The sequence below is a fragment of the Chelonoidis abingdonii genome, chromosome 2 (genome assembly GCF_003597395.2).
Source record: "Chelonoidis abingdonii isolate Lonesome George chromosome 2, CheloAbing_2.0, whole genome shotgun sequence".
In the NCBI taxonomy this organism is placed as follows: Eukaryota; Metazoa; Chordata; order Testudines; family Testudinidae; genus Chelonoidis; species Chelonoidis abingdonii.
The window spans coordinates 206,904,082-206,924,713 of record NC_133770.1 but is presented as its reverse complement, the minus strand read 5'-3'; the positions used below and the strand labels follow the sequence as shown (position 1 = coordinate 206,924,713).

Genomic DNA, 20,632 nt, shown 5'->3' with positions numbered 1-20,632 from the left:
ACATATTTGCACATGCTCACACACCATCCTTTCCTGGAAAGTCACAAAATTTTTAATCATTTCCTTCCTGCATAGCGTTCACAGATTACTGTTGTAAAATTTTTACAAATTTCAATGTTTTCTGTTTGTTAAAGGAGGCACAGGACTATTTGCTGCTCTTGCTTCCTTACCTGCTACTGCTTCACTGTATGACAGATTTTTTTATACAAAGCCTTTCATCTCAGAAAATCCCAGTATGTTTTTCAAATTATACATTTAAAAATTAACTCATTCACCACTGAAATGCAACTGTCTCTGGGGTGGAACACATGAATCCATTTACCAGCACATAGAAAAAATACATACATTTAAAGGCAGAAAATGAAGAATATCATATCCTACCAAAGCTGCCATAGAGATTTAGGTACTAGGGCAAATATAATTATTCAAATAGGAATTTGGCAATTCTATATGTGTATAGGATTTACTATAAGAATATAAGCTACTGTATTTTCAATTTCTATTCAAATCTTGTAACTAAGGTCTGTGTGTTGTTAAGCCAACAATTTCTCCTAAGCTTCACTGTGTCAGCAATACAAAAGAAACCTGCCACTACAAAGTTTGATGTTCTCTGTTACTACAATTTATAAATGGGAAATGATAAAATGTCTAACAAACACTTTTTCCTCTTATATTGTATCTGGAAAACTTTTTTTTAAAACTTGCCATCACAGTAATTTTATAAAAATGTAATTATATTTGTCAAAAAGAAAAAAAGATTAAAACAAAATATCAACCATCCAAATGTAAACAATCAATTCAGTTGTATATCACAGTATACACTAAAATACAAATGCAAAAGAAATCTTTTACTAACCTATATCATTCATGTTTCAGGAATAAGATAGGAAAGGTATGCCGAAATGTTGCCAGTTTCATTTCCCTTTTCTGCGCCGTGTTTGGTAAAAAAGAAAAAGACTTATTTGAAGAATGAGAACCTACACAAATATGTAAGCTGTCTCTTCTTTTAAAACAAAGAACACACAAGGGATTTACCACTGAGAAGCAGCAGTATAAAAATCTCACAGGACATTTTATACTTCAATATGACACTTTGAAGTATGAGTGAAGTACAGAAATGCCTCTTATTTTGAAGAAATGCTGTATGGAGTTGTAAATTTATAGTATGGCAAATGCTACTTTAAATAAATCTATCCCAGTTCATGTTATGTTTGCTGAAAACAAATGGATTATGATTTTAATTCTAACATATTCCTCTTTATCTGCTTTAGTCTCAACATTTTAGTATAATTTATTTCTATTTCTAGGGCCAGTATTTCATTAACAAATACCCTCTGCCCCTTCTTTTATTTTTCATTCTCTGTATAGTTATATCACCGCCTGTCAGGGTTAAATGCAATACATTTTCTATTATTTTAATCACACTCCATTTCACAAACATTTTATTTCACTGCCTTTCCAGTCCTCCAGCAATAAAAAAGCTGCCTTTGTTTCCTTAGTCCACTCTAGTCTTCATGCCTTCTGTCCCTTATGCCTGGAACGGTCTCTACCTCTTCTCATACCCCAAATGACCTCACTCTCTCTTAAAATCCCTCCTTAATGCACCCTTTCTTCTGTGAAGCCTTTCAGTTATGATCTTTCCTAGCCATTTCTAACATTTCAGTCTTGCACCCATCAGCAGCTGGTTTGTGTCAGAACAACAATTTGGGGACTTTGGGGTAGACGTGTCTCATGTGTAGAAGTGACGCTATGCATAATGTCAGTACACAAATAATAATAAAAAATACTTTTGCCTGTGCACTAGCATTGTGACATCTATGATGTTCACATGAAAGTGCACAGCCACAGGGAAGAGGCCATTTACTTGTTAACTGACAAACTTATTTCTCCTTTATAATGAAAACGCATTTGAGCAGCTGCGCAGCAGAAAGGACAGTCCAGGCAGACACCACATTCATTGTATTTTGGTACAATCACATTGAAAGAGATGATGTTTTCTTAGCAACAAAGTGATGGATTTCTTTTAAGATTGTGTTTAGAATTCAAATAAGCAAGGTTGATTTTGTAATTAAGACACTGGACTGGGACTAAAAAAAACTAGATGAAACTTCTGCCTCTGCCGCATACATCTTACATCACATTGGGAAGTCACTTAATCACTCTGTGCTTCAGATCCCCATCTGGAAAGTGGGGATAATAATACTTCCTTTCTCCCACCTTTTGTCTGTCCTGCCTGTTAGGCTCCGATCCATTCAAGTCATTGGGACTGTTCATAGTGCATAAAATCAACCCCATGCATAAGTAATTGTAAGAATGGGGTCTTCAATTGTAAATTCTTTGGGATAATAGACTCTTTTCTTACTCTTATGTATTATGTACAGCTTTGAGCAAAACAGAACACCAAAATCAACTAGTGCCTCTAGTGCTGCCCATGTAAATAAAAAAACTTTATTTGATTAAAATAAGACAGGCTTTCATTCACTTTCAACCAATAGTTTTACTTCAGTAAGGCAATTAACTACTCCTTTAATTTATAAAAATATTTTACAACTTTTTAAATCAGCACACCCAAAATGAATCCCAAATTTTTTCTTAGAGGAGTTGAGCAATTTCTCCCTTTTTCCCCTATAATTGCATCCACCTAAAATCTGTTCAGTCTTCAAGGAAGACCACCCAGTAATGATCCTGAAGCAGTGAAAAAAAATTGTATTCTAATATATTTTCCCTAGTTACAAAGCTTTAAATATAAGTATTTCCACAAAACACTGCATTGTGAATTGTTAAAAGGCAGTACCAGTTTTACTTATATAATGTCATTTTCTGCCAATCTGTCCACTTGTCTGCATCTTAAGTATTACAGAAGCATGACAAAAGTGAATTCCAGAATTATTTGAAAAACATTTAACATGAAATATACATTTCTATATTTTAAATAAAAGCACATTGAAAAAGTTCTTAGCCAATTTGAGTTGAATTACAAAAAAAGAATGGAATGGTGGGATATTAAGTTCCACGTCCTACAACTACTTTAATGGTGTGATAACATTTATTTGCAAGCATTTGATTATTAGAAACCATGCTACCATTAGCTTGTCAATTAAAAATAAAGAGTGCTTCCCGGCACTCAATATGGGTTAATTTCCAATTCAACTCCAGACTCCATTACCATATGACACACACTTGTAAATTACACAGGGATTTTCCCTCCCCCCCAAAATTACAGGGTAAAAAGAGGCTTCACAAGAAGCCACAAGTGGGTTCACATTGTTCATACATATATGAGAGAATTTCCTGTTGTGTTAACTTTGTGAAAGGGGAAAGAGCAGCAGAAGAAATGTCCCTGAAAGGTCAGGGAGCTCTAGTTTCTGAAGTGAGATCAACATATGTCCACGAAACATGCCTAAGCATGGGCAGACCTACCAAGTAGCATCTGATTTGCCATTCTACAAAATGTCCATTCAAACATAAACCACTGACACATGAACAGCATGGCTGCAGAGAAGGAGTTAAACACTTCTAAACCTATGTAAATCTAAACGCATTTTTCTAATGTTTGGTCCTTGAAATGTATTTTCTTAATGGCTTTGGTCTATACAACACAGAACAATAAAGAGCAAATACACCACAGAATTCTAAGTGGTGTATAGTCCTAATCTAAATGTTTCTCAGGAACAGATGGAGTTTTAGAAGTTTTTGAAGGCCAAAAGGGAGAGAACTTTGTTTACTTTAATTGAGAGTCTCTTCCAGGTATATGGGTAGTATGAAAGGCAACACTAATTTGGGTGTGTGGTCAAGAGTACAGAGTAGAAGAGCACATAGGAACACCAGGGAGAGATGAAGGCAGGGAAAAGATAGAGAGAACTTTGAAAGAATAGTTTGAACATAATGTGAAAAAATGGGGAGGAAATGGCAAGTGGACAAAAAACTGAACGTGTGGGACTAACATCTTGGCAGTGGGAATGCACAGGAAGGGTCAATTGCTGCAAATGCTAAATAAGCATTTGGGAAGCATCTGGATGCAAAGGGAGTCAAAGATAAGACCAGTATTGTAAGCCCAGATGTCAAGAAAGAAAAAGATACCGATTACTAAGATGAGGAAAATGAAATTGAGGTAGTGGCACAAAATCCAAGGGTAAAGAGACTAGTAGAGATGCTGGAATGGACAAAGGGGAATATATTCACTATGGAGACATAATTGGGAGCCATCAGCATAGACATTGGCAATAACTGACCCCACAGGAAAAGATGACTACCCAGTGAGAAAGTTATACAACGATGAAAAATGGAGCCAATGAATGAATGAATGAATCAAAATGGATTTTGACAGAGGGTGGGAGGGGAGAACGCTTCAAAGATATGATATAATCATGACAAGAAAAGGTGAGAGAGGAGAACCCAAAGATTGGGTGTCGAAGTCTAGAGAGCAAGAGGATGTGGAAGACAAAAAAACACCTGACTGTGTCACATTTAACTAGAGTATCTCTCTACTCCTTAACCAAATCTATAACTAATCTACTAAGTGTAAACAGCAGAGTTGTTCTAGTTAATTATTTAACATTAACTTCCTTCTGAAGGTGAATTACTCAAGGTGCTACATAATTAATGCTAGTTAATAGAAGAGAGGAATGTGACAGAGTGCACCTGTGTCCAGGCTGTAACAGGAATCTCAAAATAATCTTTGCTTTATTAACATCAGCCCTGAATAAAGATATCTTTAAAAAAAACAAAAAGATTTTTCTTCTCAGTGGACATAATGCTGCACACAAAGGCAATAATGACAATCTATAACAGTTCAGCATTGAATGACTTTATGTTCTTGGATCTATGTTATTATTGAAACGTAACCCCTTTGCCTCAGCAGGCCCTAACCCTAACCCTAGCCCTACGCAAATTCAAACTCTTTCCTCACCAAAGAACAGTAAGTATTCAGTGTTGCCAACTCTCAAATTTATGGAGAGTTCTACAATATCTGATGTTTTTCTTAATGTATCAGGTCCTGAAATGAAGCATTTATATGAACATCTCATCTTTTATTTAAAAGAAAAAGTTCTAGCCTCCACGATTGTGAAGAAAAACTTGAAATGTCACTTGAGTATGTCCCAAATGCTCAAAACCCAGAGACTAAATAAAAAGAACTCTAAATGAATTATTTTAAAAATCTAATGATTTTTAAGCCAATCTCCAGATTTATTGAAGTCTGACTCATAATATATATACACGCCTGTGGTTGGCAATTCTGAGTATTTCTGAAATAGCCAACTTGATGACCTACTTCGGGTTGCTACCCTACTGTTAATGCACATCTGACATTAAAATTCCACCTAATTTTCACACTAGATGCGTATCATCACAGGTAGTCTTTGTGAATTTTATGACAATATCAAAAACTTCCCCCACTCATTGGAGAGGCTAGAATGTATTTAAATCAGCAGTTACCAAATTCCAGTCCACAGACCACAGACAGCTAAAAATACACACACACTTTCATGCCGTGTTCGCATGTAAGAACTGTCATACCTTCCACAGGGATGTTCTGCAACTGTGAATGGGAGCGAGAGATTTGGGAACTTTTTTTTTTAGATGAACTGGAGGCAGGGCTCAAAGTGAGGGAAAATTGTGTGCACTGGGAGGATTTATCTAATGCTGTAATGCAGGTCAGAACTAAAGAGAAGAGCAAAGGTGTTATAAAGCAAAGTAGGTATGAGCACTGCAGATACAGTATACAGACACAGATGAATAATTCTCTCATTTTAATACTTACCCTTTTGTTTTAAAATTTAAATGTCCTTATTAGTTTCATCTTTTCAATCTCTGGACCATTTTCCTTTTGATTCAAGTGACAATGACAACATCGGCATTTATTCATTCAACTTCAGGAAAATGGCTGGTTCTGAGCTCCTGTGGTGGAAAGTGCAAACACTCAGCTCCCTCCCAGGCTCCTGTTTACTTTGAATTCTGACTGAAAGCAAAAGCCTGGTAAGTAGAAAAATACATTAAAATAAGGCTAACTTAGTATTTTCATGTCATGCTCCTTGGTGTACAAATACATACAAGGGCAGGTTAGCCATTCATGTGACAGCATATGTGAGGCCTGGTCTACCACTACGAGTGTTAAACTGATTTTAGCAGCATTAAACCGATTTTAACGCTGTACCCGTCCACACTACGAGGCCCTTTATATTGATATAAAGGGCTCTTTAAATCGGTTTCTGTTACTCCTCCCCGACAAGAGAGTAGCGCTAAAATTGGTATTACCATATCGGATTAGGTTAGTATGACCACAATCGACGGTATTGACCTTCTGGGCGGTATCCCACAGCTCCCTGTGACCACTCTGGACACATCTGAACTCGGATGCACTGGCCAGGTAGTAAACAGGAAAAGCCCGCAAATTTTGATTTTCATTTCCTGTTTGCCCAGTGTGGAGCTCTGATCAGCATGGTGGCGATGCAGTCCCAAATCCAAAAAGAGCTCCAGCATGAACCGTACGGGAGATACTAGATCTGATAGCTGTAGGGGGAAACAAATCTGTTCTATCAAAGCTCCGTTACAGAAGACGAAATGCCAAAGTGTTTGGAAAAAAAATCTCCAGGCTACACAGTGCTGCGTGACAACGTAACGGGAAGCCAGAGACAAATGGATGCTCATGGAGGGAGGAGGGGTACTGAGGACTCCAGCAGATCCCACAGTCCACAGCAGTCTCCGAAAAGATTTTGCATTCTTGGCTGAGCTCCCAGTGCCTGTAGGTTCAAACATATTGTCCGGCTGGTTCAGGGAATAGCTCGTCAATTTACTCCCCACCCCACATGAAAGAAAAGGGAAAGAAATCGTTTCTTGACTTCTTTCAATGTCACCCTAGTGTCTACGATGCTGCTGGTAGATGCGATGCTGCAGCAGTGAAGAGCAGTATCCACTCCTCTCCCCTGCCTGCTGGCAGATGGTGCAGTAGGACTGGTAGCCGTCCTTGTTATCACCTGTGAGTGCTCCTGGCTGGCTTAGGTGAGGCTAGCGGGGACGCGCTGGGTGAAAATGGAATGATTCTCGCGTCTATTCCAGTAGATGGTACAGAATGGCTTGGTAGCCGTCACTCATCATAGCAACTGGGGCCCCCCTCCCTTTCCTGTGTAAAGAAAAGATTCTGTCCTGCCGGACTGTCATAGCACCGGGAGGTTGCCTCCCCTCATTTATCTCACTAACAAGTCACTGTTTCGTATTCCTGCATTCTTTATAACTTCATGACACAAATGGGGGACACTGCCACGGTAGCCCAGGAGGTTGGGGGAGGAGGGAAGCAACGGGTGGGGTGTTGCAGGGGCACCCCCCGTGAATGGCATGTAGCTCATCATTTCTGCGGGATTCTGACATGGAGCAGCTGTGTCTCTCTGATACACAGGTTCTCTAGTACACTGCCCCATATTCTAGCAGGACTGACTCTATTTTTAGAAACCATAAAGGAGGGATTCACTCGGGAGTTTTCCAGTTTTGCCTTTGCGCCCCCGACCGATCTCAGCCAGGGGACCCATGATGCAGCAGACAGTACAGAAGGACAGAGTAAGTGCATCTTATTGCCAATTTACACCGGCAGCAGACGGTACAGAACAACTGATAACCGTCTCTGCTATCATGCAAAAGCAAATGAATGCTGCTGTGTAGCGCTGGAGTATCGCCTCTGTCCGCGGCATCCAGTACACATATGGTGACTGTAAAAAAAGAAAGCTGAATAGGCTCCACGGTTGCTGTGCTATGGCGTCTGCCAGGGCAATCCAGGGAAAAAGGGCGCGAAATGATTGTCTGCCGCTGCTTTCCTGGTGGAAGGAATGACTGATGACATTTACACAGAACCACCCGCGACAATGATTTTTGCCCCATCAACCACTGGGCTCTCAACCCAGAATTCTAAGGGGCGAGGGAGACTGCGGGAACTATGGAAAAGCTACGGAATAGCTACCCACAGTGCAACACTCCGGAAATCAACGCTAGCCTCAGATCATGGATACACACTGCGGAATTAATGTGCTTAGTGTGGCCGTATGCACTCGACTTTATACAATCTGTTTTATAAAACCGGTTTATGTAAAATTGGAATAATCCCGTAGTGTAGACGTACCCTGAATCTCAAAACCCACTCAGTCAGAAATGAGTGAAACTAGAGATGAACTAAGTATACTTAAATAAAAATAGTATGTTAAGCAATTTCTCTCTTAAAAGGCTTAAGCCTCAACATTTACTAACACAGCTCAATAGAGTTATTAAAACTATCAAAATGGACATCAATTTCTCCCCCACAAGAGACCAGTCACTCCCAGTTTAGTCAGAGGAAGTTACTCATATCCTGCAGTGGGAGAACTGTGTTAATATGAGTCCAAAAGAATATCTGGAAGGAGCAAAAGTCACATGACACTGATGCACTACCATATTCAGATACTTAATAGCCAGCTCATCAAGTATGCCTTACTTCCCCAAACATTATGTAGTAAGGTTTGTTGTGCTTGCCATGAGGGGTGGAAGGTGCGGAGGGTTGTTTTTCATTTGTGATTTCCCATTAAGTTGCTGTTCTAGCTCTGGAAGAATTTGAGCAGGTCCAATACTTTCACTTGCACGTTATATATCACTGAATTCAAAGAAAGACTGTTTTGGGAGAGCCTTTGGTGCACTCGAAAGTCTTAGAAGCTAGGAGCGGCTACAAGCATCAGAAGGACATTCTTAGGCATCAGGGAAAAGACTTTTAGCTAAATTATGCTAGCTGTCTGTTCCCGGCCCTACTTGTCATCAGCACAATGGAGGAAGATAATGGAGAATTGTATAGAGAACTTAGTTTTTTAAAAATGGGAGAGAGGAAGCAAAAAAATAGGATTTGTTTGTTTGTTCTTTGCTTTCTTACAGGACAAATGAAGAAATGAATGAAAACCCAAAGCCTCATTGTTCAACCAAACATCTTAAGATGGCTGCAGAGATGAAAAAGCACCATTCAGTTGCACTTAGGCAAGAGAAAATGAGCCTGATTATTTTTACCATTCCACAGAGGGGGAAAAATGATAGTTTACGAGAACAAGTGGAAAAAGGGAGCTTGGTCAAGTGGTTAGAGCACAAGACTAGGCCTTGAGACAACATTTCCTTCCTTTGCTCCATGACCTTTTTCGAGTTACTTAAGATTTGCATGCTCTAGTCTGCCTACATGTAAATCTTTTGTGCACTTTGATATCACCAGATGTGGGAGCAAAAGATATAGACAAGTACTGAAAATGTTGAAGAAGAACAGGAGAAAGACGATGTCCTTGCTTTTTCCTTGGGCCAAAAAGTCAACATTATATCATTGGATAGAGACTGTCAGGCAAGCGTTTCTAATGGAACTAACCATATTCAGAGTGCTGGAGGGGTTTCTAGTGCAACATACTTCCTTCACAAATATATGCGGCCTTAGGTAAACTCAGACAATGGCATCAAAGACCTACCTGTCCCTAAGCTCTCTCCCTCAAAGAGCATTCAGCTTCTGTTCACGCAACAAAGAAAATATGGTATCTAAAAAAAAAAAAAATCTACTACTTTTTTAATCATCAATCATTGCATGAAGCTTTTATCTCATTTCTTGTAAGTCTGCTCATGGAGGTCAATCAGTTTCAACTATTAATAATAGACTCTTGTCCAGGATTAAGTAAAACAAGAGCCATCATTCTGTAGAAAAGCATCCACTATCTTATTTGTCAAACTCAAAAAGGAAAAATAAATAAATAAAAGATCTGAAATGCTGTAACTGCAAAGTAATAAAATTTGAGTCCCTAATTTCAGTTTGATTCTGTAGTATCAAATACTCTGAAATTAAAAAAAAAAAAAAGTAGGCCACATCAAATAGAAATATGGACAAAATACCTATTTCATGACAGCAAAATGCTGGCATACTCTGGAAAAAGTAACCCTAAAACAGTACTTGGCATATCTTCATGAGGACGGAAAATCAGAAATTTCAGAACTGCTAGTTATGCCTTAACCTTACATTTTGAAATCCAACCCTTTTAATTTTTTTTTTTTAATTTTTACATGTATTACACTTCATATATTTAAAATATCAGTAAGAATGTGAAAATACTGGCTTCAAACCCCCAGCATTTTTTACTCATAATTGTCTGTTATCAGCACCAAAATACAACTGGAGCAAAATCCAAGTACGCAAGGCAACTGACCTGACTTCTTTTGTTCAAAGCGCGTAATTTTTGTCCCTTACAATCAAGATTCTTAATTCTCCAATTGCTCTGTTCTCTGATTATTTTCTATGCTGGCTATTTTACAATCGTGCTCTTTTAGAGTATGCCAGCACAGCAATAAAAGACCCAGTTCAGCTGACTGAGGCACACAGAGCTTGAGCTGCGGGGCTATAAAATTGCAGTGTAGATGTTCAGGCTCAGATGGGAGCCCAAGCTCCGACAACCTGCAAGGGGAGGTTGTCTCAGAATGCAGGCTCCTCCCTCAGCATAAATGTCTACACTGTATTTTTACCCCAGCAGTCCTAGCCTGAGTCAATTCACCTGGGCTCTGAGGATTTCTTTTATTGCAGTATAGATGTACCCTTAGTCACTACCATAGATCTTCATATACAGGAGGCATTGTACCTACTTCTGTTGCTCTATATACTCAGCAGATTTTTCAGACACACCAATAGTGCCATCTGGTCCCATCAAAAACCTTACAGCTATTTGTCATACAAAAAAATGTCAGATTAAACTTACTTGTGCATAGCAAAACCAAATCCTAGATACATAAAACAAAATAATCAAACATGACAGCCATTAATCTCATACTGATGTTCCAAGTATGTTTTAATATGAGACAGCAGAGAAAGCTTGGGATATACCAGGAACCGTCAAGTTGTAAACAGACTGTCAACACCCTAGGACCAAAACACGAAGTTTATCCTTGCAACCTAATTGTGCAATCAGATTGTAGCCAAGTCAACTCAGCCATGCAATTGTTGCCACTGGCACATAGCTATTAATGCTATGCATCTCAGAACAAAGCAAAGTGCCATTTCAGTCATAACATATAAACCAAAATGATACATGAAAGGCCCTGTATAAAAATAAAGACAATTCAAAATAACTATTATTTTCTCAGAATGAGACAATTCTGTAAAGTCCCATGGACTAAATTCATTCCTTTTATTTAACTTCCACATTTAACAGAGTATGAAGACTGTGTAAATTCACTGGCTCTTCCTGGCATCTTTGTAAGCAAAGAACTGTGCTGTGCGTGTACTTAAAAAACGCACAAATCAAAATGTCTTCCTGTTTATGTTTTTCACAAACTAAATGCCTCAAGGATCAATTTACTGGAGTCAAAAATTATAGCACTGTCAGAAGACCCAGAGTGAAATCCTGGCCCTTCTGAACCCACTAGAAGTTTTACCACCCATTTCAATGGAGGCAAGATTTCACCCTAGATCGTGTGTTATTTCAGGCCTTGTAGACTTTATAAAACCTGAAAGATGTATACTAGCAACTGTGTCATAGAGAAGACACTACAAAGGAATTAACCTAGAACACAACCAGCCGCATTCTTCTACTCTTAAAGCTTCTGGACATAGAGTAGGCTGCAATTATCACTGGATCAACTTAGTCAAAAGAATTATGGTTCTGCAACAGTATTTACTGTTTATCTTAATGAAATTGTTGACTGGAGAGGGTGAAGCAACATGCTTATGGTGATTAAAGAATGTGGAATCCCATTTTACTCTAGAAAGTCTGTCCCTCCTGATAGGTAGTAAACACACATCCAAATTAAGAAAAAAAATATCCCTGTCTGAAAGATAAGCTCATTAGCATACTAAACAAACCAAAGATAAATCCTCTTATGTTCTGCATTTGTTTGTTACTCAAGTATTTGTATATAACTGTCATGTGATTATGAAGTAATTTGAGAGGAGTTTGGAGGTCAGGATATTGAGTGTCACAAAAGTATTGATCTTGTATTAATACAATATTTATCCTGAAGTATTAACCTGAAATACATGACCCTGAGAGAATGAAAGTAAATGTTCTCTATTAGCACAATACCACAAAGTTAAGCATGCTTGATACTTCACAGGATTGAGCCTTATATGAATTGGGAGATAACTAACAGCATTACTCACATTGCTGTATGCAGTGCTGTTGTAGCCATGTAGGTCCAGGATATTAGTAAATTTAGTCAATTCTATTTTAATATCTTCCCAGACCTGAAGAAGAGCTCTGTGTAGCTTGAAAGCTTGTCTCTCTCAGAGGGTGACCAGAAAGCAAGTGTGAAAAATCAGGACAGGGTGGGGAGGGTTAATGGTGCCTATAGAAGACAAAGCCTAGAATATTAGGACCGTCTCTATAAATTCAAAACATCTGGTCATCCTACTCTCTCACCAACAGAAGTTGGTACAATAAAAGATGTTACCTCATCCACCTTGTAGAGATAAAAATTTGAAATATCAAAAAAAAATGCAGAACAAAAAGATCAAAAACATTTCAGATTCAGAAATATCAAAATGTTTTCTTTCAAAATTTTAATTTGAAACAACATTTTTCAATTTGAGAATGTCAGAATGTTTTGCCTGCGACATAGGATGCTCAACCACAGAGAGAGCAAAAAGTTGCATTCTGGAAGATCTGGGTTGGCCATGGAGCAGGGTCCATAGGGAAGAATGAGGGCATCATGGAACAAAGAACCACAACTCTCATGAAACACAATGGCAGTTCAGGCAGATGCAGAGATTAACGTTGACCAGACCAGAAACAAGCGTTTAATTACAGGCTGACCTAATGCAACACATTTCAATTAGATTTTCCCAATAGAAATTTCAATTACAAAAAAAAATTTCATTTTCCAATGGGAAAATGTTTCTTCTGAAATGTTTTGACCAGTCCTACTTATTAAAAACAATACCACATGTGCACTTGCCAAAACAGGAATTATAATATAAAAACAGAATAGAAATTTAACAAAAACTTAATTTGGGAATATTAATAGCATGTACTCTACGTCATTTATTCTGAGTTTCTATATAATCCAACAGTCATCTTCAAAAGGTGATGCTGAGATTGATCACAACTGTCTGGGCAGACTCTAAAAAAGGAAACTAAAAATAAAGAAGGACGGAGACCACTACATTTTCTGTGGCTGCAGAAAATCTTCCCAATAGGAACCAAATGTAAACCTATGTAGGGTTGTCTTTTAAAGCACAGAAACAGACTGAAATAAGAGCTCTGGTGTGGAAAATATGTAAAGTCCTATTTCTAAATGTATTTGAAGGCTTCTGTAGCGAGGGGGGTCCCCTCCCCCATGCTCCTGAGACAGGGAATAGGCTAGGAACCCTGCAGTCCCGGGCAGAGGTCCGGCCGCCTATCCCCGCCCCCAGGAAGTCAAGGGGCGGGACCGGAAGTTCAAGGCCCCCTCTGCCTGTTCCCGCCCCCAGGGGAAGTCAGGGGGCGGGAAGGAAGTATAAAAAACCGGTCCCAGCCCTCAGTTAGAAGGAGCCGCTAGAGAGCAGCGTGTGTGCCCGAGCTCCCGCTGGGCCCGGCTTACCCCACGCTCGGTATCCGGAGGAAGTTCCTGGCCTGACTTCCCCTGGGGCCAGCACCAAAGCAGCTGGCCGCCTTCGGACGCTCGCCTGCGGATGACTGTGGCCAGACCACCCGAACCCCGGACGGTGAGGCACTGACCGGACCGCTGTAACCCCGGTTACCCAAGGAGTGGACCGGACCGCCTGGAACCCCGGTACCCCGAGGACTGGACCGGACCGCCGAAACCCAGGAAGCTGAGGACTGGATTGGACCCGCCTGGACCCCCGATATCCCGAGGACTGGGACTGGACCCCCCGCTGTGCCGAGCGGCTGAGGAACTATTATCTGGAACCCTGGATGACGCCCGGCGAAGGGGCAGGTACCCAGGGGAGGGGGAGGTTGGAAGCAGCCCGGGGGCGGCTGACGTACCAGTCAGGCCGCAGAAGGGCCCGAGCCGATGGTCAATGTGGCATCGGCCAGGATCCCACTACCATCGGTCAGTGTGTTTCGGGTTGGGAACCTGCCGCATCCCCGGTTTTTCCAGTGTGTTTGGCCAGGATCCCACTGAACCGCGCTTAAGCGCGACCCACTACATAGGGACATGGGCTGGAACGCAGTGGAGTGGGAGGGCCTGCGTTCCCCAGGCTGCCACCCTTGAAGGGTGGCAGACTCCCCCTTCCTTTACTTAACCTGATTGCCTCCAGTTGTCTACTGCTCTACCCTGCCACAAAGGGCCAAGCCCCTAACTGCTTGGGTGCCGCTGCCGTCCCAACAGGGCCAGAGCCCCTGACTGCTTGGTGCTCTGGCCCTGTGCCCAAGGCCAGGAGCCCCTAAACTGCTTTGGTGCTCTTGCCCTGTTCCAAGGGCAGAGCCCTGAACTGCTTGGTGCTCTGCCTGCCAAGGCCAAGAGCCCCTAAACTGCCTATTGCTCTGCCCTGCCCAAAGGGCCAGAGCCCCTAAACTGCTTGTAGCTCTGCCCTGCACCAAAGGGACAGAGCCCTTAAACTACTTGTTGCTCTGTCCTGCACGAAAGGACCGGAGCCCCGAAAACTGTTCGTTCGCCGCCCGGCCCTACCCAAGGGCTCGGACTACCGACTTCATTCGCTCAGCCCCTGCGACCAGGAGCTGAGCCCCGGCCAAGGCCGTTACAGCTTCACAAAGAGTTTAGCACCAAAGCACCACAGAGACCTGTTTGCCATAGATTAAAGGCGGCTATGACATAAGCATGAAGAGCAAACAGCAGCAATCACTACAGATGGATGATAGTGGTAGGATACAGCCGTACTTAAAAAATGTAATTTAGTAGTTAACACCACAAACTGTGACTCAGTTTAATGTTTTGATTTAGGGGCAAAGGAATTGCCATATTGGATCAGACCCATAGTCCATTTAGTCTAGGATTTTACTTTTTACCATATATATGCTCTAATTTTGTTTCCTTGCTTATAAAACTATTTTAACATTGTAGGAGGATTTTCTATCATTTCCATATATGTTATTGATGAGAAAATACATAAAACTAATTAAAACTTAGGCATTACCTCTACACATAGGCAAAGTTTTAGGTACTGACAGTAAAGCCAGCATGCTCAGTTAGACAGCGGTGCAAGTTTAAAAGAAAATTAAAATGGAATCAGAGCAGACAGGCCCAAATGATACCCCCTTGGTCTAACGTCCCTCCCCCCCAAAAAATTTTCATCAAATTTGAAGACAAATCATCACCACCATGAACACAGAAACAAGTGAAAGGCAGATGACAGAAGCAGAGAGGTAAACTCAAACATAGGCAAAGCTTTGCAGACTTTGGGATGACGAACAGACTGCTCTGTAATTTCCAAAATTATTTTCCTGGAACATGTACAATTTCTCAGAATCATGACAGAACACATTTTCTGAGACCATTTGGACAGAACAAGAAGTCTGAAAAAGTTGTTTACAAAAAAGAATGTCTTGATGGTCACTTAAGGCATGTCTACACAGCAAAACAAAAACAAACAAACAAAAAACCCTTCCAAACCTGTGGCAGCAAGCCTCAGGGCCATAGTCTACAGCAGGGCTAGGCAACCTATGGCACGGGTGCTGAAGGCAGCACGCAAGTTGTTTTTCAGTGGCACTCACACTGCCTAGGTCCTGGCCATCGGTCCAGAGGGCTCTGCATTTTAGTTTAATTTTAAATGAAGCTTCTTAAACATTTTAAAAACCTTATTTACTTTACATACAACAACAGTTTAGTTATATATTACAGACTTATAGAAAGAGACCTTCTAAAAAGGTTAAAATGTATTACTGGCACACAAAACCTTAAATTAGAGTGAATAAATGAAGACTCAGCACACCACTTCGGAAAGGTTGCTGACTCCTGGTCTCCAGACTTAGGCTTGCACTCCAGTGCTAAAAATAACTATGCAGATATTCCAGTTCGGGCTGGAGCTCAGGTTCTGAAGCCGAGGAAAGGCGGTGGATTTCAGAGCCCAGTCTAGAATCTCTACATAGCTATTTTTAGCACTATAGCATGAGCCCAGAGAGCCTGAGTTTATAGACATAGGCTCTGAGACTCGCTGCTATGGGTGTTTTTTTGCAATGTAGACATATCCTTAGAGATGTGACTGTCATAGCAACTGTAATCATTTCAAAACAAGACCATTTTTTTTAAAAGGGAAAATGTATTATTTAGTCTGCAAATTTTAATTAATTTGGGAATTTTTAACCTATGTGTAAACTCAGACCGTTAGCAGCTGATGTCAAGCAACAACTGGTCGAACAATTAGTACAGAACAGTATTAAGCAAGGTCTCGCAATTAACCTATGAATGTGATGAGATGATAATTTGAACATAAGAATACTCATACTTTGGAGGGAAAGCTGATTATTAAAGATACAGGGCAAATTCTCTCCTGTGTCAAGATACACTTGTGATATCGAAGAAACTGCCATCAATTTTCAATCTGCCCCAGCCAAAATGTAAATTAGAGAACGCTGAGAGCTGTTCTTATCTACCTACAGCAGCTGGCTATGGACCCTAAAAACCACGCACCAGCTACAAATTGCTGTAGGGGAGCCGCACTCCATCCTATTCCCACTCCACCTCTCCCCACCTCCATCATGCCCTAATACTAGAAGGAAGAGTGGAGTTTGGCATAGGAGAGTTCTGCTGTCTTTATGTCAGTTGAGAATTTCCCTCTGTTGGGGGAAATCCCAACTGGCCACCTATAGCCATATTACATGTGTACAGGAACTACGGCTAAGAATCTGCTCCACAGTATTTATGTACTCAAAAGATTATGGTAAATTAAAAAATAAATATCAGAGAGGTAGCCGTGTTAGTCTGGATCTGTAAAAGCAGCAAAGAGTCCTGTGGCACCTTATAGACTAACAGACGTTTTGGAGCATGAGCATGCATCTCATCTGACAAAGTGGGTATTCACCCACGAAAGCTCATGCTCCAAAACGTCTGTTAGTCTATAAGGTGCCACAGGACTCTTTGCTGCTTTTAAAAAATAAATGTAATGAATGTATACAAAGTACATCTGTATTGATAAGTGGTAGGAGAGTCTTGTTCTTTAGCATATTTTAATATAATTGAGAATATTTACATCTATTTTGATCATGTACTGAATATTTTTAAAGCAATCTTTAAATGCATTTTATTTATTTTGTTGTTTGACACTGATCACATATCAATTGAATATATGCTAAGCAAATATTTAGAAAATTATATTTGCCTTTACTCAACACGGTGTTTACTTCGTAGAGAGAAACGCTCTGCATGGTTTAACAATATTAATCACCTTCATATGCAGCTTTAAGTGTGGTAAAAGGATTATGTATTATTTCATGAAAGGCAGCAAACGCTTGTTTCTGTATTTCTAATCTCCTAAACATGCCTTTATAACGAAAATTCATAACCCTTGTTGACATTCATCTGAAAGAACAAGTGGTTCTACAATCTATCTCAGCAGTTACAAGTCAGCAAAATAATTACACATAAATCAGCTGATAAATTGACCAAAATAAACTTGTTGCAACTTATATGGGTCATTAGGATACTAAAATATCTGTTTATTTAACAGCACTATCAGTAATATCAGTGCAGCCCTTGCCAGTTTCCTAATATAGTACAGCCATCAGACAGCACGGAATAAGATATTTTCAAGCCAGACTAATAAGTGCTCATTTTTTGCAAAGTTTTTCTTTGCTTCTTGGCTCTGGAAAGGGAAATTTTTTAAAAGAACATTACAAATCACGAGGATTTTGCTCACACAAATATGATGATCTTGCAGTAGTCTGATTATTTTCCTCCCAACTCTTAACAAACTGAGTGTAAAGAATCATCAGGCATCTTGAATTGCTTCAGATCATGCAGTAAGTATACAAATCATTACCATTTTTGAGCCAGCTAAAGTGTATTGGGAAATGGTTTCTATGAAAGAAGCTATACAAAATAAGATAATGTCTGTATTATGCAACACATAAATTAGCTGAAAATTGAACCAATTTATGTTGCCTGCATAAACTTTCCCACTTTCTTTCTTCCCTTTATGAATGTAGTATTCCCTTATTATGTAGCTATTAACACAAGCCATACATATCTTTTGTATTTTATAGAAGAACTTGGTAATGATAAATGTAGGATAAAAATATACAGCAATTTCACTTATGAAAAATTTGTAGCAAGAGGTGTGCTGAATTAATAAACACCAACAGGAAATTTAAGATATTTCTCTTACCTCTGTTTCTGTGCAGTGTGAATATCCTGATTTACCTGCAGGAAAAAATTAAAGTTATATTCAGATGGTTTAAAGTAAAAGACAACAGCCAGGTCAAAACTAAACTCTTATTTAAGTCCCCTAAAACCACACACTGCTATATCCAGTACAGATCTATTTGAATGGACTCAGTTGATCTTAAGGAACCCAGATGAATTAAACTCTTAACACATGATGGACTATGGTACAGGGAATTCACTACATGTTCTCCTTTTTGCTGTGGTAAACATACTCAAATAGGACCACAAATCATGAAGAGAAGTTGCCAGCTTCTGCAGAATGCCTCACAGCAAGAAGAAACCTCTGCAAGGTCCCCATCACAGAGTTTTCCTTAACTTGTTCCACTGGGGAGGGAGGTGATGGGATTTGCTCCTCTGCACAACAAACAGGGATTCCACTTCCAGAATCACTGATTTCAGGGGATCTGCAGAAAGTAAGGGTCACTCAGGCAGAGAGACATTGTGCCTCCACACTAAGTCTGTAGCCCCCTGGCATTTCCTAACTTCTGAGTGCTTGATTTTGCAACCTTAATAATTTTAATTTAACATACTTTTGTAGGTGTACATTCCGAGATTTTTTAAAAAGCAAAGTAAAAAAACAGAAATTGCATCATGTGGGATCACATTTGACACCCACATGGTTCATCAGCATGGCAGGAACCTTTAGATCTACCACACAGACCTCTGCCGCTTAAGCTAACAGAACAGCTGATACTAGTAGTATGTAGTTATCCTCTGTGTGGAGCAGTACTAGAGGGGAATGAGACACTGTCAATGTGTTATACCAATAAAAACAAGCAGGATCTTATTAAAGGGGACAAGACATTTGTCACATTTATTGTAAATACCATAATAAAATAAAAGATAACAGCAAACAATGTTGTTTGGCTACTATCTGATGAATTATATTATATTATTATTATTATATTATATAATATATATATATATATATATATAATATACACACACATATATCCATCACACAATCATTCATACAAGTCTGTATAGATATTATAGTTACCAGCTAAAGTTGCTTGTGACAGAATACTGGCCGTCCCTGTACACAGAGTGGAGCCGAGTCCAGGTCAGGTGCACCTGATGCTCCTGGAGGCTGGCAGCAGAACCATAGATTCAAAATCCTCGTCTTCAGAGTCCAGTTTTATAGGGATTTTTCCTATGTTAGTTCATGGGAGTTGTTATCATTCTGGCTGTTGCAGAATCAAATCAGCAGGTGTCTGGCATCCTTCTGTCAATGTTTGTTAGGTGCTTGGGGTGGATCCCAGTTCGCCCCTCCGGGGTCACACTGGTTGTTCCATCTGACACCTTCTTCAGCGGACACTGAATTTTCAGGCTGGTACTCCCTAACCATTCATTCATCATTTAAAACTAGGCACTCTTCACATACACTCTTTATCTTAATTACATTATTTCACTGTCTCTTACCTTTGGGTGTGAGACTCCCTGTCTTTTAACAATTAAAAGAAGGAACATAAAGTGAGATAAAATGAATTTACAGAGTGGAGGTCTCTATTTGTAGTGATTACAAAGTGTCACTTAGAGAAGGGCACTTAGAGTCAATTAAACCTAACAAGTTTTATAACAGTATTTCTGTGAGCAGGCTTCACACAGACACAGCTGCGTGGCTTGCAGGTTAGAGGCTAAATCTGGGGATCACATTTTATTTCTAATATAACCTTTAGTATAAAGTATTATTAACATATAAATCATTTCTAACAATAATCATTTCATATAACCATGTCTAATATTAACCTTCTTTAATCCCTCATAATGGGTTCACGGATATCTGCACAGGGAATGGTGAGACTCAGGATTCTTTGGTTACATTCCGGCTCGTGGACAGAGTTGCTCTAGTGGGTCTGTTGATGGGATGTATAGTATGGGTGGATCTGAGTGTACTATGAGAATTCTATTCCTGGAATGCTGGCTGGTGAGTCTTTGCCACGATGCTCAGGGTTAACGTTGATCGCCATATTTGGTCGTCAGGTAAGGAATCTTCCTCCAGCGGGCAGCTTGGCAGAGGCCCTGGAGGTTTTTTGCCTAACCTTCTGCGCAAGTGGGGCGGGGTCCACTGCGGTGGAGGGGATTCATCTGCCGCTTGAGGTCTTCAAACCACAATTTGAGGACTTGCATAACTCAGACATAGGTTAGGGGTTGTGTTACAGGCGTGGTTGTGGGTTGAGATTCTGTGCTGCCATTTGTGGCAGGAGGTACGACTAATGATCATAACTGTGCCCTTCGTAGTTAAAGTTCTATGGGTCCTGACTCTTTCTGCCCATTCCCTTTCCAAGTATGGAGCCCTTCTCGCCCCTTATTAAGCACTGTTGCTCGT

The 20,632-nt window shown here is 40.0% G+C and overlaps 1 protein-coding gene across 2 annotated transcripts in view; it reads right to left on the bottom strand.

The window, feature by feature from the left end:
* SPIRE1 (spire type actin nucleation factor 1) overlaps positions 1-20,632 on the bottom strand; it is a 207,449-nt gene that overhangs the window by 168,860 nt on the left and 17,957 nt on the right. For both annotated transcript variants that reach the window (XM_032789634.2, XM_075062929.1), the window contains exon 2: positions 18,245-18,279. In XM_032789634.2, the coding sequence (XP_032645525.1) occupies positions 18,245-18,279 (35 nt within the window). The remainder of the gene's footprint in view (positions 1-18,244; positions 18,280-20,632) is intronic.